General features: G+C 36.5%; 1 protein-coding gene across 6 annotated transcripts in view; it reads right to left on the bottom strand.

Annotated features, from left to right (window-relative positions):
* PRRC2C (proline rich coiled-coil 2C) overlaps positions 1-21,779 on the bottom strand; it is a 92,091-nt gene that overhangs the window by 22,361 nt on the left and 47,951 nt on the right. For 4 of the 6 annotated variants that reach the window (XM_070940904.1, XM_070940907.1, XM_070940905.1 and 1 more), the window contains exons 17-25: positions 17,560-17,765; positions 17,083-17,237; positions 15,919-16,279; positions 15,302-15,387; positions 12,406-12,591; positions 11,182-11,433; positions 9,066-9,155; positions 5,212-5,313; positions 1,815-2,040 (exon numbers count right to left, since the gene is read on the bottom strand). In XM_070940904.1, the coding sequence (XP_070797005.1) occupies positions 1,815-2,040; positions 5,212-5,313; positions 9,066-9,155; positions 11,182-11,433; positions 12,406-12,591; positions 15,302-15,387; positions 15,919-16,279; positions 17,083-17,237; positions 17,560-17,765 (1,664 nt within the window). The remainder of the gene's footprint in view (positions 1-1,814; positions 2,041-5,211; positions 5,314-9,065; positions 9,156-11,181; positions 11,434-12,405; positions 12,592-15,301; positions 15,388-15,918; positions 16,280-17,082; positions 17,238-17,559; positions 17,766-21,779) is intronic. The other 2 variants (XM_070940906.1, XM_070940909.1) reach the window with 1 other exon arrangement.

Below are 21,779 nucleotides of genomic sequence, written 5' to 3'. Positions count from 1 at the left end.
TGTGCATATAGATGAATTTCCATAAATATGACAAATAGTAAAGTTACAGAAAGGCACCAGGTCACCTGTTTTAAAGAAAAATCTGGCAACAGCTTATATTAGTAGAAATATTTTCACAGTAGACTCAGATTATGTCCTATGTGTCTAATATTTATCTGAACAATCTAAGACAGAGGTCCCAAAATCCCGGTGTCAGCACGTCAAGATGCATTTATCCTATCAGACAGCCTGAAAACCTGACACCTGGTCCGCGGTATGCCAGCAACAGGTCGTGCAAACAAGTGAAGCCCCATCTATGGGGTGCAGGCAGCACACAAAACCACGCCCCTTATGGTCTGCGGAAAAACCTTTCTCCACAGAACTGGTCCCTGGTGCCCAGAGGGTTTGGGGCTGCTGATTTAAGAGATTTTCTGTTTGTTCTCAAGCTTATGTTCATTAGGACCACACATTCAAAAGATCTAAACCTGCACCATGTGGATATAATGGCAGAACAATTACTATTATTCATTATTATAATCAAAATGTAACATTTAGAAAAGATTAATATTTTGACAGAATTAATTATAAGTCTTCTAGTACTCTTGTGTTTTATCACATCCATTTCTACTACTAAAAAAATCCTGATATACTATTATAATTTGATTAAGAATTATCCTGATAGTCTGCATCATCTGTTCATTCCAGACAGAAACTTTATAGAGCAGTGATGGTGAACCTTTTTGGCACTGAGTGCCCAAACCTGAACACGCGTATGCGCGTGTGCTCCTGAGCCCCAGAAACTCGAAGACCGGCCAGCTGGTCTTCGGGTTTCTGGGGCTCCAGCACATGGGAAGATCAGCTGGCTGGCGCACATGCACATACCAGAAACCAGACATGTAGCTGGTGACAGTGCGTGTGCCCACAGAGAGGGCTCTGTGTGCCACCTCTGGCACGCGTGCCATATGTTCACCATTATGGTTATAGAGCTTTAACAGAGCCGCTGGCAATGGCTGTATATATCGAATGTTTAACTGGGGTGCAAGATGTTTTTTTTTCTTTCAGAAACACCAAGTAATAATTATTTTAGAGCAGGGACGTCAAACTGGCGGCCTGAAGGCCGAAAGCGTCACTTGCAGGCCACGCCCACCCCAGCTCTGCAAAGGCAAAAAACATCACGATATGTCATGATATGTCACGTGACACAATTGAGGAATTATTTCAAAATTATTGGCAGTTTATTAAGTGATGAAGAGAACTGAATCATACATTGAAAAAATCATTACTCTATATTCTGTGTTTAGAAATATATATCAAAATTATCAGAGATGCTGTTATTGTGGAAAGGGTCTTAAAATTTAAGTGACTCAACATATATAATACATAACAATGTGTTTGCAAAGCACTTTTGTTTGGATACACACTTAATTAAAATTATACAGTTCAAGATCAAAACTTCTGCTCAGAATATATTGCATTTTAAAGGCTCTTATTCGTTTCTAATTCAAGTACAATTTTCTTTCCAACAGTTGATTGTATAAAACTTTTATATAACTTGTAAAAATTAATGATAGTTAATAATTTTTCACTGATTATCAATATAAAAAATGCATGAGCCTTGTTAAAGAAGAATAATTCAAAGTTTTTAGTTCTAATAATTTAGATAAACAAATTAAAAGGATACAAAATTAAGTGAATCAAACTAAAACATCATACACCTTGTTTTTTAGACAGGACTGAACTAAATAATAAGTAAAGAAACAAAGAGAGCTTTATTAAAAAAAAGTTAGCAAGTTATTCAGTCACATTTCTCAGTCATATTTCCTAAAGGTTAATACCTGACAATGAAGTTGTAGGTGTAACAGAAGCTACAGGAATGGGAGGCATGGATGCACTTGAAAAAGAGCTGTATGTACCACTGGTTGGTCCACTGCTACTGCTGCTGTTCCCACCTCCACTGCTACTACTATTACCACCAGTAACAGGAGATGCTGATGATGTAACAGGTGAACTCTTTTCTCCCACATTTGGTGAATTCTCCCACGCTTTGCGAGCAGATTCCATCTATTCCAGGGAAAAAAAGGCTTTATTTTAAGACTTGTACTACTTTTTCATTTCTATATTTTTGTTTCAGTTTATTCTAAGATAACTCCCTATTATTTTAAGTAAATCTTCAAGGAAAAGCAAACTCCCTTACTGCATTGCATATAAAGTATGTCAACTGTCTTTGTTTCTAAAATGAATCAACTCCTATAGATCTGATGACAGTCCAGTATGTTTATTGTTATTTGTAAAGCCCACCATTCATTCCTTTCTTGTATTACTTCTCTGAAAACTGCAACATAGATTGTGCAATAATCAAATCAATGAAAAGGTGATGTGGATCTAAGGTCTGCATCTCACATTATGGTTGACTTTCATAATTTAAGAATACAGAGTAAATCCTGATCATTTTCACTGTCAAGACATAATGCTATAGCTTTCAGATAAATTATATCAAATGCCAATCACTATGATACCACAATAAATTTATAGATATTCATATTTGAGCAATATCAGTGACAGATCTGCCCCAATCAGGTCCCTTAGGGAAGAAAGACCCTTGACTCCATTTGGATGAAGTGATAGGTTTTTTTGTTTTTTTTAAACTAAAGGCTCCTGGCTGCATTCCAGCTCTCCCTCCATGACCAGTCCGTCTTCAGCCAATGAAGAGCTGCATAGGTGTTTTGAGAAATGCTGAGATATTTGGGGTAGTCCACATTCTTTTCTCAGGATGCATGGCCTGTAATGCTGGCACAAACAGGTTCCGTGCTTCTCTGGTCTCTGTCAAACTGTCATCCCACCTCCCAATTTCCCATTTCATCCCCATACATTTATTGCCCATTTGTTCTCCTGTGTCCCCTCCCCCCTGGCCTTTGATGACAGGATGCCAGCAAGGCGCCAAGTTGAATATCAATAATATACTGATGAAACTGTTCCCAACTGCACTGTGTAAGATAATATATAAGCAAGTTTCTCAAAACACAATCAATTTTATGTAGACATTTACTGACAACCTCATGAAGACTTCGTTAAAACACTTTTTCTAGGATACAGGTAGCCCTCAACTTACAGCCACAATTGAGCCCAAAATTTCTGTTCCTAAGCAAGGCAGTTTCTAAGTGAGTTTACCCCCCTTTTATGACCTTTTTGTCACAGTTGTTAAATGAACCACTGCATTTGTTAAGTTAGTAACCCAATTGTTAACTGAATCTGGCTTCTCCATTAATTTTGCTTGACTGAAATTTGCAAAAAGTGATCAAATGATCTTGGGACACTCCAGCTGTCATTAAGCATCCAAATTTGGTCACATGACCATGCAGAAGCTGCAACCATTGCAAGTATGAAAAATGGTCCCAAGTCACATCTTCACTGCCATTGTAACGCTGAACGGTCACTAAATGAATGGTTATAAGTGGAGGACTACCTTGTATGAACTATCCAATCATAGAAAGGCCACCTTGGTGGAGTAGAGATTCCTATATAAACTCTTTTAATTGAGATACGTGGAATAAAGATATTAACTGGAAATTCAATTATTGATAATAATTCAGCTCTTATAGGATGACCAATGCTGTGTGTGTATGTACTTAGCATACTTCCTACAGGAAGGAAATTGGCTATATTTGACTGAATGTTTTTTTTGTCTCCAGACTCTCATAGATGATAATCATTTCACAGAATACAATTTGAAAATTGTTGCATTAAATCACTACATTCTTATTAGAAAAAAAGGCACACTACTTTGTCAGAACAACACTTCAAAACGTATCATATTTGAAAAGGTAAAAAAGAGATGCTTAAATATTTTTTAATGTAGAGAGAGGATTAAGCAGAGAGAGATTTTTGTAAAACTGTATATATACAGTATATTCTAAAAACAGCTCTTACGTCCAGTGTTGTTACGTCTGACATATGTTTTATAATGATTTTTAGGAAGTATTGAGCCTCAAAGTTTCATTTTTAAATTCTGTTTATGACTTCTATATGCATATATATATATACACATATATATATATGTAAGTTTTAGTGATGTATGCCAACAGAAAATATCTTTAAGAAATAATAAAATTCCAGGAGGAATATTTATATTAAATGTAGAGAAATTTCACTGACATGAGTTATGCAAAGCACAGATGTATGTATATATCTATATCTCGACTTATGTATGGATTGATGAATGGATAGATGAATAGACAAAAAGCTAAGATAGAAGGGTATAGAGATGTACTTATATAAGAGGTAAAACTAAAGTATCTCACATTAAAAGCAATCGATTTATCTACCAAATTATTAATATTAGAAAGCTCGTGTGTTTAGTAAATAATCAGAATTTCTGGTTTTAAATGCTAGAATTCTCCAGATATGCTTAAGATGAAAACAATGTTTGTAAAAAGTGGTTCTTTGATATAAAACTATATTATTCATCAAGATTGCTAAGATTTTTTTTCCTGACTCCTTCTTAATACTGTATTTAGCTTATTAAACTTGCTCCTGCTAATACAATTTTGCTCCTCTGAAATTAAAATTTGAAGCCATATTAATTAGAATCCTTTCTGGATTCTAATTGGAATCCAATTGGAAAGGAGGAGAGGAAAAGGAAGAAGCTCTAGCATTCTTATTGTTCTGAACAGAATTGATGTCAATCTCCAAATAATTCTTGTCACTTACTTTATAGAAAGTTGAAATGGTATCCAACCCAAATATATCTTGTCAATATGAATTTTGCCTATCTCCTACCTCTCATATCATCATCAAAAGAATGCAATTAACCACCAAAACAGTAATTATAAAGAAGTCGACAAATATTAATCAGTCCATTTCTCAATTTGATGCATCCTAGATCAGCAAACCAATATCCATCAAATTGCTATGTTCAACAATGTTAACACAAATCAGAAAAATGAAATTTAAAAAGCTCTGCAATACTAGATATAAGCACCTTTTCTATATGTTCTCTGTGGAAAGGGAAATCATAGATAAATCTCATTATATATTCTGATCTATATCCAATTATATATGGCAGAGAGCAGTTTCTTGGTGTTAAGTTATCAAATGGGGTTAAAAGAATTCAATGAATACTCTTTTTAAAGTTATTTAGCAAAAAAAAAGTGTGCCTCTCCCTAATCTACATCGAAAGTTTAAACCTTTCCCCGGCATGCAAGAAAATTACCCTGAGAGGGGCATGGTACATACCTTGAGGGTGAGGTCGACGGTAGCGGGAGAAACTGGAGTTAGGCTGGAGCTCTGTTGTAGAGTCTCCCTCCTAGGGAGGGGAAGGGTGTGGGGCAGGGGCACCTGAAAGGTAGGCAACAGAGGTCACATTCTAGCTGGGTCTATGACAAAAGCCCCATCAAAAGCAAGAGCTCAAGCAGCGCAACTGAACGAGGTAGTCTTCCACTTAAGTACTTGACAGGGAAGCATTCAGAAGGGGGGAGGGGAATCTGACAAATGGGAAATTATCTGATCATTTATGATCTTGGAATATTATCCATTTCTTTTTCGAATTAAAAAAAAATCAGGAAAATAAATTTCCTTTAGATTGAGCCTCAAAAGATTCATATAGATGTGATATAAATGTATCTTTGAGATACATTTCCTTCTATAATGCAACAAAAGCATAGAACTGTTGCAAATATAGCATGATTTTACTTGAAACTTTTTCAGTTGGATTTAAAGCTTAAGAGGAAGTATTTGAACTTGACTAGACACCTTAAGATTTCCCAAACAAGGATAGACCAACAGAACTTCTTATTCCTCATCATTTCCAGTGTACCAAAATCATCAACTTACATGATACTGCCAAAGAATGGAATAAAGCTAGTTTAACCAATAGAAGTATATGAATTTTTAAGGCATGCAACTATCAGGAAATCCAAGGCCAAAATTCAATACACCAGCATCTAAGAGTAATAAGGTGTTCTGATTGGATATCATTCAACTAAAAGCTTTACATTCTTATGAAAACTGTCACACATCAGAACACAGTATACTGAGTATCATGAGATACATTTAATAAGAAACAATTTATCCATAACAAATTCTTGAAGAAATATTGTAATTCCCTCCCACCACCACAAATACAATGATTTAAGAGATGGAATTGCAAAGCAAAAGAATAAGGCTTCCATGGTAAAAGTACTTTCAACTGCCAGATAACATTTGACACTTTGCAACATTAATTACAGCAGGCATGATCAAAATCACTCTTTTAATTAGCAACTTTTCTCTCCAAGGTTAAGATTATTTTGCATTCATAATTATTTCATAAATATATTCACTAAATATTTGCTTGTTTACATATTAGAGTAAATAATTAGACACCAGATGGCAAGGAAACATTAATAAAAAATCAGTATTTAAATTTAAACATATTTGCTTTCAGAATGTAATCCATATTCATAATAGTCATAAAACCTATCATTTAGACCCCATTGCACCCATTTCCCTAAATTATTATTTTTTTGTGCTACTATTTTTAAAGTCCTCAAAAAAAGAACATGCATGCTTTACAAACTTTTTCCTTACAATATTAAAGGCTGAAGAGTAGGAAGGAGTCATTTAGACAGCTAAATAAAATTCCTGCTCCATCTCTAATACAGCAGTAGTAACAGATTTTGCAGAACTAGTTTGATTAGAAGCATTTTCAGTTTCATGTATCTCTCTCCTAAACATTATTTTTTCTTTTTGCCCAGTTTTAGAAAATTAATTTCATAATTAAGCTCCGGCTGAACAATTCATCCAAATCAAAACATTAAAGTTTAAAACTAGTAAAAATATACATACATACGTATGTATGTGCGTGCGTGCGTGCACATGCGTTTGATAAGGAAACAAAATGACCTTGGTAAGAATGCCATTAAACCTTTTCAACAGTATCACTGTTAAAAGACGATCCAAATGTGACTGTGTGAAAATTCTGCTACATGGTAGACAATAAAAATATTTAGGGGTGGTAAATGTTCACTGTAGTGTAGATATGAAATACTAGTTTTGTTTCTATGTATATCAAATTCAATTATTCTCTGCTTCAGCTTTCTCCAGGTTTTATCTAGGTCCAGCATAAAAACAAACAGGTTGCTGTGCGGTGAACTCACAGTAAAGGTGGGATGTAGACTGCTCTGATATTACAGTGGGATAGAAGGGTATGAAGAATACATTATTTCATACATACATCTTAGTATTATAAAATAGTCAATTTGGAGAAGAGACAAAGGTTTTGGCCTAAAAACCAAGACACTATGAATTCTAGGCCTCCCTTAGGCATGATAGCCAACTGGGGTGTGACTTTGGGATAGCCACTCTCTCTCAGCACAACCAACCTCACAGGGATGTTATGGGAAATATAGGAGGCAGGAGCATTAGCTTTGTCACCTTGAGTTATATATTTAAAAAGGCAAGATAAAAATGGTAATAATCATCACCATGATCATAAAATGGTTCATATAAGGAACATGTTTTTAAAGAGAGATATAGCTACCTTGATCCTTTAAGGTAAGTAATTGTTTTCTTATAAGCACAGTTTACAGTTTGATATAGTATTAGATTTTGGTAAAATGGAATGACATTATTAACCAGTCCACATGACAGTATAAAATATGCGATACAATAACATGTGTTTAACAGTTCCTATGGCCTTTGTTCTTTATTACAAAAGTAAAACCTTAGCCCAAATGGGATATCTTTGTATCTTCCTTCTAAGACTTCAGTAGGAAGGGCATCAAATTGAGTCAAGGAGAATGTCCTCTGACATAGGTTTTAACAAATCTGAGGAGGATAATAAACAGAAGTAGGCCAGCAGTATATTGTTGGGAAAAGATACCAGAACTAACTATCAGTTCTTAATCTGCTGCCCCAAGAATACTAATGTACACTTGTATCTGAATGTGCAAAAGTTGGAATAATGAAATCCAAGGATGTCAGATCAGTGGGTGCAAAACATGTTTTGGCTGGATGTGTGAAGATGCGAAACTAGGCATTGGTCTTTTTGCAACTGATACCAACCTCATGGGAAAAAAGGATTTGAGATACAGCAGAAAACTGAAAGGGATGTGTTTCGTATATACAAGCTCTAGGACAGTGATGACTAACCTTTTTGCCATCCCGTGCCAAAAGTGCGGGGAATGCGGGGGGGGGGGGGTTCGCCCACGCATGTACCCACACCCATAATTCTATGCTCCCCGCCCCCATGCATGCGTGCACGACCCCCCATGCCCCTCCACTTTTGGCATGTGATGGCAAGGTAGGCCCGTTTTTTGCTCTCCCCAGGCTCCAGAGCCCACCTCCTCTGAGGCCGGAAACAGCCTTTTTCCTGACTTCCGGTGGGCCCACAAGGTCCGAAAATCAGCTGGCCGACACAAGCATGCATGCCAGAGCTTAGCTCACGTGCCCGCTGATATGGCTTCGCGTGCCACATGTGGCATGCGTGCCACAGGTTCGCCATCAGGGCTCTAGGATATGCATAACTATGTGTTCAACTGAACATCTATCATCCATCTATCATCCATCTATCTATCATCTATCTATCATCTATCTATCTATCATCTATCTATCTATCTATCTATCTATCTATCTATCATCTATCTATCTATCATCTATCTATCTATCTATCTATCTATCTATCTATCTATCTATCTATCTATCTTTACACAAATCACTGTTTTTGGATGTGCCAGATTTAAGAGTGTACTATGTAATTACCCCGAATGAGTATAATTTCTTAATTATTCCTTTAATAACCCAGTAGTAATAAGTGTACACTTCCTTACCGCATGGTATTACATGTTACTTTAATATGCAAAGAGCACATCATCTATCTTATAGCTATTGTTTCAACATCTAATCACTTTTTACAAGCTTTCCAGGATATTTTAATTGGGAGTATATATGTTAACATTATTTAAAAGCCACAATTTTATTCTCAGTAGATAAGAGAAATGTAGCTTATTTAATAATATTTTTCTACAGGTATTAATCGAAATCTAAAATAATTTAATTTTAAAATAAAATTAAATAGAGGAATTATATTATGAGATAATTAATACACCTACATTTGTAACTAAAGCCTCCTCCATCTTTGCACTGTTTGTTGCCACTGTACTCGAATGAGAAGATGGTGTTGTATAGTCTGTTACAGACTCCTGTAAAAAAAGTTCAACCAGTTTATCTAAATCATATACGTAACTTCCCTCAAAAATATGATTTGAACTTTGAGAAGAAAAGAATAATTTGTCATTTTTAAATTCCCAAGCTGAATTTCTCTTATTAGAATAACTTAAAACTGTTAACTTTACATATTCAGTATTTTTTTAAAAGTAAACCTTTGTTGGTTATTATTTAGAGTAAATTTAAAGAGCTATAGCCTGTCAATAATAAAAAAAATCTGAAACATGATTTTAAATTTCATATAACCACTGAGCAGGAAACGTAATATTCCCACTCATTTAAAATATAGAAAACACTAGCAACATATTTGATATTCAAATACCCTATCTCAGTGGTCCGAAACCACCGGGCCATGAAGTAGTACTGGTCCATGGACTGTTAGGAACTGGGCCACATAGTTACAAGAGAGCGGCAGGCAAGCGAGCGAAGCTTCATCTGTAATTGCAGCCGCTCCCCAGCATAAGCATCCCGTCTCAGCTCCATCTCAGATCAGGCATTGGATTCTCATAGGAGCACAAACCTTACCGTAAATTGCGCATGAGAGGGAGCTGGATTGCACACTTCTCTCCCCCCTCCCCCCCGTCCATGGAAAAATATCTTCCATGAAACCAGTCCCAGATGCCAAAAAGGTTGGGGACAGCTGCCCTATGTCATGTCATAAAAGCTGTGGATTGAAAGACTCTTTCCAAAAGTACATAATTTACATTATTTAACACAAGAAATAGTTCTCAAATATTGTATGTCAATCCCAAAATGAGTCAAGATGAATTGCGTCATATTGGACTCTTATGTATTTGTTATGACTCTAACAATAATCTGCATATGTTATTAACTAATATCAAAAATGATTAAGAGACTTTTGAAAAATTGGACATCCCAATAATTGAAAGGATAAGCATCTATAGAGTTAGGCTCTAGCTATTCTACAGTTTCACTAAATCACAATCCTCGCAATACATTTTCCAATATCACATTTTTCTATTATAGAAATAGTAGAACAGTAGAAAATAGTGGTAATAAATCTTACAACAACTAGTCCTCAATTTATATCCAGTTTACCAAACATTTGAAGTTTTGACAGAACCCCTAAAACAGTGATGGTTAACCTTTTCAGCAGAGTGCCGAAACTGGAGTGTGCGCGCTGAAGCACCCGAACCTGGAAGAGAGCAGCTGGCCAGTGCGCAATGGCCAGCTACTCTTCCGGGTTCTGTCACGCGCATGTGCGCCTGATTGGCTTTCTGGCGTGGATGTGCACCAGCCAGCTGCTCTCTTCCAGGTTCTGGTGCACATGTGGTCTTTGAACGAAAAAGTGCCGAAAAAGTTAACCATTGCATGAAGACCAGGAACCCAGAAGAAAGCAGCTGGCCGGTGCGCATCCACACCAAACCAGCTGTTCGGCATGCATGTGTGCGACGGAACTCGGAAGAGCAACTGGTGACAGCGCACGTGCCCACAGAGAGGGCTCTGCATGCCACCTCTGGAACGCGTGCCATAGGTTCGCCATCACAGCCCTAAAAGCTACTTACAACCTGGTTTCAAAGTTCTGACAACACGCACGCACGCACACCCGGTCATATGATCATAGCACTTAGCATTTTTGGCCATTTGCAACCAGCTGTGGTCATGTGACCAGGGTTTACAACAATTTTGCCAGAAACTGGTATTTACTTCAGATTTCTGGCAAAAACTAATCCACAGCAAACCGTAAATTCGCTTAACCACTGCAGTAGCTTAACAACCATTAGAAAACAAGCCAGTTGGTCATGTGACCTGCTTTATGACTGTCACAGTTTAGGACTGTAATTGCTAGGCTCAATTATGGTTATAACTTGAGAACTACTTACACTATTTTTTGAAATGGGGAGAAGTCAACTAATATCAAGATTGTCTTCACAACAAACAGTCTTACATTTCTTTTACTCTCTCACTTCAGAAAGCACCATAAAAGAATGTATTTGATAAAATTTGGGCAGGAAGAAATAGGCACTTCTACTTTCTTACTTTTTGAGTTGCTCCAAATTCTGCAGCCGACACTGATATCATTGTTCCTATTTCTGTACTAAGTTCATTAGTTGATTTGTTTTCTTTAGAAGTAATAGGATCTGAGCTTCTGACTGTATTAGCACTGGACTTTTCTTGCATCTCAGAATCACCCTGTTGAGCCTCCTTTACTTTTTTGTTCTTTAGGGATCGCTCTTTCCCAATTGGGCCAGGCTTGTATTCTTTGCTTTCTACTGGATTCATATCTGGAAGCTAAAAAGAATTAATATTTAATGTAAATATATGTATATGCTGAATACCAGAAGAAGGTATGGAAGTAATCAATCCAGTAACCACTGAGTTGTTTTTGTGGCTCATCAAAATTTGTATTTGTATAATACCTAACTACCTTGATTCCAAAACATTAAGCAGGATTGGATTCAATATTTGGCATATCAGAAAACCTGAAGGCTTTAGACTATATTGAGAAAGGCAGAAAAAAAATCCTGAATATAATTACGTAGTTATCAGGAGTTGAACATCATTCAAAGGAGAATTTATCTTTTACCTATATTCTATCGAGAAAGAGGGGAGATCATATGTGGAAAAATTCATCAGATTTTGCAGATTTCCAAATTCCAAGTCAAATTAGATTCAGATTTTGTTTGATTCTAAGGAAACTTCAGATTTCTATAAAGTAACCCAAACCAAATTAGGAACATTCAGAAATGTGAACTGTACTCCTGAGCACTGTAAAAAGCTACATAATTTTTAATAATAATAAAAAAACCAGAATGGGAAGAAGAGAAAGAGACAGATCTGATGATATATAGTTCTATAATCTACAATTCCAGGTTCCAACTACTTCCAAATTCTTACATTGTTTATTTATTCAGTAAAATTCCTCTGCAACAGTTATCTGTAATTGGCGAAGCTATTGCATCAGTAAAAAGCAACTAAAACCCAATTCTGGTAAAAATTCTGTTAAAGATAGAAAATAATTTTTTTAGACATGAGCAGCCTCTATTAAATTAAAGACGAGTCCTGGCTGTTTAGGCACCCTATAGACTGTATGAACTCAACAATTCCTTTTCCCCACTACAATGACTTCAATCATTAACTTCTCTTTCACAAGATCCAAAGAGAAATGGAGCTTTTTATTATACATTTTGTTTAAAATTCTTGGAGGATTAAATGGTTTCAGGGTGCCTCTCTAATTGATGAGAATTGGAAAATTTCACCCACCTTTTGTGTTTTTATAGGTCCTGCACGTGGTTGTTTTTGCCTCTGTTCTTTTGGTTCAAGAAGCTTTTCTGAGGCCTTATCTGAAACCGGCCCAACTTCACTATCACTCCCACTAGAAGCTGGAGCTCCAAATTGAATGGTTTCTATTCCCAAATCAATTCCACTTTCCTGTCCAGCAGGGGTTCCCTAGTAAAGGTACCAATTTTTTAAATTTATAACTCAAGTAGACTTTTGTGCTGTATTATAGCATTTAAATATTTTGGAGAAATTACACCTAAAAAACTTGTGAACCCATATTCATTAAATTTTAACCAGTTAAATCATGGAAATCAACAAAAAATATCCTGGTTGGGGAAAATAACTACAAAGTATCTATTTTACCATATTTTTTTATATTTCAAACCCACTGTATCTTTCTAATTATGCAGGAATGATAGAATTACTGAACAACTTTATACATGAGGGTAAAATGACACAGGTTAAGTTGTTAATAGCAAATCGAAGACAGGAGAAATAAGAATTCCAAATTTACAAATGCTATTACAATATAATACTATTGAATAGTAAGTTTGTTAATATAACCTTGAACAGTTTTCAAATTGGCTTAAATATGAAACTAATGGTTTAAAAATAGTTCAAGTTAAAGTATTATAATTTTCTAGTTGTTCATTCAAAAAGTTAGGTAAACCCCTTGTGGAAAAGAATAGGTAAACCAATATAAGACAGCATTTACTCTCTTGGATGCAGATATTTTTTTACAGCAATGTCACCTGTCCAAAACAAGTTGTAAACAGTAGGTTTGAAGCACATCTTCTTAAAAAAAAGTATTAAAGGGGAGTTTGAGTCTTTAATACAGGTAGTCCTTGACTTACAACTGTTCGTTTAAAGACCAAAATTACAAGAAGCACTAAAAAAAACAAAGCGACTTATGACCATTTCTTACACTTATGACTGTTGCAGCATCTCCACAGTCATGGGATCAAGTTATGAGTGCTTGGCAACTGGCATGTTTTTCCGATGGTTGCAGCTTCCTGGGGTCTTGGGACTGTCATTTGCAATCCCATTCTAGGGAGCTTCTGAGGAGCAAAGTCAGTCAATGGGAGAAGCCAGATTTGCTTAATGATTGCGATTCACTTAGCAACTGTAATGATTCACTTAACAACCATAGCAAAACAGTCATAAAAGGGGGCATGCCTCATTTAACAACTTCTTGCTTAGCAACGGAAAATTTGATCTCCACTGTGGTCATAAGCTGAGGACTATCTGCACTATCTGCACTTAATCAGACTTTGCTTATACATGGGCATTCTAGATTATTTAAAAATAGGTTAGAAAATAGACTGTTAAAAAGAAACACTGAGCACTGTATTAATTGATACTATCAATTACAGATAGTCTTCAACTTACAACTACTAAAATTTCTGTTGCTAAGCAAGACAGTGAATTTTGTCCCATAGTACAACCTTTCTTTCGACAGTTTTTTTTTTTTTTTAATTTGATTTATATGCCGCCCTTCTCCGGAGACTCAGGGCGGCTTACAATGCGCTAAGCAATAGCCTTCATCCTTTTGTATATTTATACAAAGTCAGCTTATTGCCCCCACAACTGGGTCCTCAATTTACCTACCTTAGAAAGGCTGGAAGGCTGAGTCAACCTTGAGCCTGGCGAGATTCGAACCTCAAGTAATTGCAGGCAGCTGGTCTTAATAACAGGGTGCTTTAGACCACTGTACTACCAAGGCTCACAGTTAAGTGAATCCCTGCAGTTGTTGAGTTACTAATGATTGTTAAAAGAATTTGACTTATGACAAGCATTGACTTTGCTTGTCAGAAGGTAGCAAAAGGTGATCACATGACTTTGGGATACTGCAACTGTCATAAATACATGCCGATTGCCAAGCATCCAAATTTTGAACACAAGACCATAAGGATGTTGCAATAAGTGTGAAAACTGGTCATATTTCAGTTTTTTCAGTGCCACTGTAACTTTGAATAGTTGCTAAACGAATGGTTGGAAGTAGGAGGACTGACTCCCTGTGTTAGTACATTCCTAATGTATTATGAAAGATTATACAGTAACAAAACTAGCTAATTGAATTATGTATTTAAAATTAAAATTAAAAAATGAAACAAGATGAATCTGCATACATCAGATCTTAACATAAACCACTAATTCAGAGAAAAGATGCTTTCAGGCACCTTTTGTGTCACTTTTCCTTTATACAAGTGAATGAAACAGTAACTCTAATCACTATTCATTAATTATGAAGAACAAAAGCATCCCAGAAAAAAAAGCAAGAGGCAAATGACATCGCATTCTCAGCAGAGATTTCCGATTCTTTGTCAGGGAGAAAGCTTTTACCCTTTCAGCATATCAGTTCCTTTGATTTGAATGTGAGATCCTTTGCTAAAAAATGGCTGAGATTGTTTTTAAAGATATCTGGGAGTGTTTTCCACACATTTCCAGCTATTTGTCAGTAAGGGGGAGTTTTTTCCCTATTGATGTCAATAGAACTGTGTTCGATAATCCCTTTTAAAGATTTAAACACTGCCTTCTGTTTTCTACTTTGTGTATCTATCACTTTCTATATGGCTATATCTGCCTGGATCTGTCTGTGCCTATCTCTCTCCAAATGATTTGCTGTATCTAGAGAGAGAGAAAAAGCAAAACTGTAGCAAACTCTAGATGTCCAATTTGTTGTAAGTGGAGGTATCTCCATTATAGCAAATTTGTAACAAATCATTCCATTACAAAGTGGCTGCAACACACCGCTTTTTAAAACTGAAACATGACCAACAATGCAGCTTATAATATATGGCTTAGATACAGGTTTTTCTATTTAAATATATATGCACGGCAAGTTTTAAATCAAAATTCAAACTATCTATTACCATACCTCTGGTGAAGTAGCTGATCCAAATGATGTCAAAGGCTTATTCCATGCACTGACAGAAGGTGGCTGTGGAGGACTAATAGGCCCCACTAAAAGTTCAAAGAATAAAGTGAATCAGAATTTTTGAAAGGAAAACATATTAGCAAAAGTTCTGAAAAGTGGTTTAAAGATACCTCCCATAAAGTTAAGTTCAGGACATTTGGAAAACAACAAATCACTTACTATAATGTACAACTGAAGAAGAAAATTGATAGAATTCAATTCTGGAATTGATCCAGGAAAAAGTGGAGGAACACAGCACGTGAAAGTAGTAAAGCAGTTCCCATTATAATTTGGGCAATATTCACATTTTCAAAGTTCAAATGATAGATAGAAAAATTATAATATTTGGAAGAGTCAGAGAAAAAAAAGGAACAATGATACAGATTTTAAGAGTGTGTGGCTGAACTCTGCAGTTTTAAGATCTAATTTTTACTCATAACAATATCATATGAGGGGCTGAACATTTCATGTCAAGAGAAACTGAAAAACTCAGGGAGAGAAGTTAATTCAACACTTTAAAGTACACATTTTTCTTTTCTTGTATATGTAACTAGATGGAAAAAAAGATCTCTGCTTACATTTTTTAGAGATGTCATTGAGGACGCTTGTAGGGGGTACTTTATTATCCCAAAATTCAGTTCCTACAGCATTATGGGCAGGTGCATTCTGCAGAGTTTTGCTTGTTCCTGCATAGTCTGTACAGATGTTCACTGCACAAGTTGCTGGTGTTTGTGCCTGAACTGAAGTTTGTGGACTTGGAATCTGAGACACACCTTGCAATGGGACTTGTGGTTGAGCCTGACCTTGTTGAGCAGCAGCCGCAGCAGCAGCAGCTGCTGCTGCCGCTGCAGTCGCCTGTTGTTGCTTTTTGGCAAACCTGGGTGGTAGCTTAGAATTTGTGCATCTTCCTTTTTCATTTGAATTCTTTTTGGTCCAAACCTGAGAAAGAAAATACTGTTGAGAGATGATCCACTAGGGAAAGATGAAACTGAAATGCTTAAAAGGCAAACTATGTTTTCCAAATGACATCCATATACTCAGAGAATATATGTTTGACTGATGATTAAAAAAATGATTAAATGAATTTATACAGCACAAGCAGACTGATAGATTCCTTCCTACAACTATAAGATTTTTCCCTATGGCCATTTTATCAACTATCAATCAGATAATGATGAATAATCTGGACTGAAGAGCTGCATACAAATTAATAAACAATTTAAAAGACACCATGTTGATCATTTAACAGAATATTGAACTAGTCAACCCCACAACTGAATCCAGTATGGTAATTCTTTTGGCCTGCAAGGAAAAATGTTCCGGGAAATGTTGCCATTAATTTCAAGTAGAATGTTCTGTGAATAAGGATGCCTAGGTACCATTTACTCCAGATATTTCTCAATTTCAACTCCTGGTCAATCCAAGGAATATGAATCACAGCAAGATATATGCAAACAGTTGTAGTTCAGCAACATCTGAAGAGCCACAGAATACCCAATATGTGGTGAGGGGGTAGAAAGTGATCAAATGTATTAATTATGTAAATAGTTTACAACATAAGATCAACTTATCCTGTAAGATTCCAATCCGAACAGGACATCACGAAATGGAATAAATCAGAATTCTTTTGCAGGGACTAAAGAAAGTGCAGAGTGTAATTGAAACTATCTGAGTAACTAGATATAATTCAAATGAATACTTCTTTCTACAAGGAAAAAGTAATGCTATGCATTATTTCAAACCTGCACTGTTTGTTCTTCTTTTTTTCTACGTTCTTCATCTTGCAAACGTTTTTGCTGTTTTTTTGACACTACTTCAGTAAAACCATCATTGCTCAAGCTGGATTGGGAATCTTCAATCACTGTCACTTCAGGATGATCATCAATAATGACAACGCCTATAAAGGAAGTCCAAATTTTAATTAGACCTATAACTAGGTACCAGTTTAAAGCAACAGTCATTATCATAAGTTTAGTTTATTCAGGGGAAAGGACCCCCCCCACACACACACCATTATTCCACTCAATGTTTCATGAAGAAAGTATTATATACAATCATAGAGTTGGAAGGTACCTTGGAAGTCTTCTAGCCCAACCCTTGCTCAGTGCAAGAATCCTCATGATTGTGGATAAATAGCTATCCAATCTTTTCCTGAAAATCTCCAGGAATGGAGCATTTATGAATCTTAAGTATCTTACAGAGATTTTCCAAGTACATACTTGCATAGTTATTAAGGTCAAACTGAGAGATTGCATCCACTTTCTCTTTGGGTTTCTTTGGGCCAGACTTGGATTCTTCCCGCTTCTTGTTGTTGCTATCTTTGGAACCTTTTGGCACAGCAGCACTGTTACCGTTTTCCTCCTGATACAAATTGCTGCTTACTGATTCAGTGCTAATCACAACAGGTATCTGTTCTTCAAATGGTCTGTACAAGAAATAGGACCAATTAATTTAGTAATTATAAATAATTAGTAAAAGCATAGCAATGGAAGAAATAATGGCATTTAGCACGTTATGGAACATTGTCCATATTTTAATTCCACATGCCTCATTTTATGTGGAATTTAGGTAGTCCTCAACTTATGGTTGTTTAATGCAGTCATGACAGCCTCAGAATGGGTGCTTTGGGCCACTGTAAAATGTTGCACCTCCTCCATTACATGACCACATTGCGATCATGTGGCCACCATTTGCAATCTTCTCTGCCAGCTTTCCCAGAAAGTCAATGGGGAAGACAGCAGGGAAGGTTGCAAGCACAGGAGATGCTGGATTTGAGGTATGTCCCCAGTATGCCAAAGGATTTCTCCTCCTCTCCATACAGGAACAGGAAAGCCTATTGATGACAAGAAAAACAGACCTCAAATCTAGCGAAAATGCTAGCGAACACAGATTTTGAGCCTCCAAGAACAATGGCATTTGCTAGCATTTTCATTAGATCTGAGGTCTGTTCCTCTAGCATACCGAGGGATTTCTCTCCCACCTCACCAAGTCCAGGAGGTCCGGGCCCTCTACCCAAATGTTCTGCTTAACAACCTCCATTATCACTTAATGACCAAAACTGGGAGAGTTGGGATTACAGTCATTGCATGAAGTGGTCACATGGAATCTCACATAATGACTGCTTTGCTCGATGACCAAAATTCCAAGTCCAATTGTCATTGTAAGTGGTCGACTACTTGTACTACAGTAAAGCTATTTTGTCCTTTCTTGACAAATGCAGAAAGTTTCTTTCAACACATGCCCAGGATTTTGGATTGGAGAAGGAAGGAGGAATGTAATGGACTTCCAACTATAGAGAAGTATCTGTCCTTATTTTGACAACAAATTTTACTTTTTTAAATTAACATTTGTGCTTTTTTCCCCCCAATTCAAAAATGTTGTGTGTACAGTAGAATCTCTGGTCACGAATGCTTCTGACCACGACCAAATTGGGTTTCCGGCCAAAAAATTCACAAAATTTTTGAATCTGTGGTTACAAACCCATACTCGGTGGTGATCAAACATGGCCATGGCCAATTTTCCCTTCCGCGCCATTTTTTTTGGTAAGCACTAAATTTCCTGTTGTTTTGGGTCACGACCAAATCAGGTTGCAACCAAGGTTATGTAATGAATTATGGTCGTGACCAGAGGTTCTACTGTACAATTAATCCAAACAGGAGTAGCAACAACATAAAAAGGGGAAAAAGCACGTAAACGAAAATATTTATTTTCCTGTCTAACATGTTTTGAATTGAATTAGTTCTGTTTAGAATTATAGCTATAGTATAAACTCAAGTCTTTCATACATGTTTACAACACATGAACACAATTAAGATATGCTGCAGTGCCTTAACCATTCTATGGATCACAAAATATACTGATTGTAGATTAAAATATACAGAACAACAATGATTAAATACTGAATTTGGTTAGCACAATCTTTCACTTTAAAAAAATATTTCAAGTCAGTGCTTTCTGACAAATCATTACAATTATCTGATAGAAAAAACAAAGCAGTTTCATATAGGAAATTTGTCTTTTGATAAAAATGCAGAAAAGATTTATGTAACCAGTTTTACCAAAATTGAGGAAAAACCCCCTTATTAAGGCAGAAATTAAATGGCAGTGCTTTAAAAAAACCAAATAAAAAACCAAGCATATTCCTATTAATTTATTCCAACATACTTCCAGGTGAAATGGGTCTCTAAGGTCAAAATGTCTGTTTTGGTTTTGTCCAAAACTCTTAATTTTTGGAAAGTAATTTCTGTTCCTTATTGAAGTGGAAAGTAAGGTAAAGTTAACCAAGGGGGTTCTTTGGTTCTATTATTTGGTAATTGTCTCTAAATGTGACAAAATGAAGGTACACAAAAAGTGCATAGACAGAAAAACCGTCTTCTAAAAAAAAAAAAGAGGGTTTTTTTTTGAAGCAATGTACTCAGCCTGAAAGTTTATAGATTCTGAGAAGGCTTATATAAGTCTGATTTAAAATATCAGGTTGCCTCTTTTATCCTGAGCCAATTTTTTCTTATGGCTGCAATTCAAGTGATGATAGCATGAAATGTAAACACTTCTATCTGTTCCAAAGAGGAATCTGTCAGCAAGACTTTCCATGTTAGTGAAACAGAGCTGGCTCTTTATTCCTGAGCTGCCTGGTGTGATCCTGGAAGCAGCCACTGTTGTTTGGATAGTTGTACTGAATTGTGGGTAATCTGAAAATGGCAGCTACTTCTGAGATCGTGCTATGTGGCCCAGGAATTGTGCAGCCTGTTCTGCTTCCTTAATGTGAGCCCTGGAGATCTTTGAAAGGTAAGTGTTAGATGAGTGACATGTGGTAAAGAGGAAGTTGTGCGGCCCAGTGGGATAGGAAACAGGGCTAGGCCCGTGGGGACCTCAAGGGGCAGAAAGTGGAGCAAGGGATACCTCAGGGAGCAGGCGAGGTCTTGGGAGTCCAGGGCAGGGTCTGTGTTAGGTCTCCCAGGGCCCCTGCACTCATCAGGTAGAGAAAAATGGACGGTCATAAGTGAGATAATCACGTGGTTGCTTCACATAATGGCCATTATGACTTCTGATTTTAATAGGCAGGCTCCATTATGATAATCAGTTAAGAACTAACTATGCAAGTGATCAAATATTATCAGGCATTCTCAGCTGTCAACTTCCAAGAAACTATAAGAAAAGAAACTGAGAGAGAAGGAATTATTCTGACCACTTTTGATGCTGGCTTTAACTGCAGTAAATGTATCTCTTCTCTCATCAATTTCCCCTCCCTCCTAGAAATATGCCCTGTAACAGGGATGTCAAACTCACAGAGTCACGTTGTCATGTGACGTATCACGACTTTCCCCCCTTCGCTAAACCGGGAGTAGGTGTGACCAGAACATGACACATCTGGCCTGTGGGCCGCGGATTTGAAACCCCTGTCCTATAACAATTTCCCTATACCTATCTTTTAAATGGAAGTAACTTTCAGAGCTGTACAAGTTTGGATTAATGTTGTTTTTTTTAAAGAGTTAGAAGCTTTGGAATGTGAACACTGCATGTCTACAACTCATTAAACAGACCCGGCAATATCTGTCCACAAGGTTGTGCACCTGCTGTGTTGAGAATTCCATTGCAACCACGCAACCTGGGAAACAGATGTGGCTACAAAATGAGTTACAGTCAAGGGCTGCATTCATGCTCCTACATGTTCTGAAACACCTATGAATAAAAATCTGAAGCATTAACATACTATTTTTAAAAATAATTTAAAATTAAAATCATTTAATTAAATCTAGGTTCTATAATATCTCAAGACTTAAAATGGACATCTAACATCAAATTTGTCATCAAAAAAGCACAACAAAGAATGTTCTTCCTGCGCCAAGTCAGAAAGCTCAAACTGCCCAAGGAGCTGCTGATCCAGTTCTACAGAGGAATTACTGAGTCTGTCATCTGCACCTCTATAACTGTCTGATTTGGCACTGCAACCAGTCAAGACAAATACAGACTTCAATGGATAATTAGAACTGCAGAAAAAACAATTGCTACCAATCTGCTTTCCACTGAGGACCTATATAATGCACGAGCCAGAAAGAGAGCTGTGAAAATATCTAGACCCCTCACATCCTGGACATAAACTGTTTCAACTTTTACCCTCAAAACGACACTGTAGGGCACTGCACGTCAGAACAACTAGACACAAGGACAGTTCTTCCCTCCATGCCATCACTCTGCTAAACAATTAATCCCCACAACTGTCAAACTATCTAGAAAGGCAGTATTACCATCATTATTCTCATCTTCCCTATTACCTATCTCCTTATCTTATAACTCTTGCTTGTATCTTACAATATATATTGTTTACTTAGTATCCTAGTATGATTTATGTTGATTGCTTATTTAGTATCCATGACTATCACTACGTGTTGTATCTAATGTTTTATAATGAATGTATTTTTACAATGACTATGATAATGAT

Source organism: Pituophis catenifer, unplaced genomic scaffold (assembly GCF_029215685.1).
Source record: "Pituophis catenifer annectens isolate HBS135680 unplaced genomic scaffold, rPitCat1.0.hap2 SCAF_3, whole genome shotgun sequence".
Taxonomy (NCBI): domain Eukaryota; kingdom Metazoa; phylum Chordata; class Lepidosauria; order Squamata; family Colubridae; genus Pituophis; species Pituophis catenifer.
This window is presented reverse-complemented; position numbering and strand designations above follow the sequence as displayed.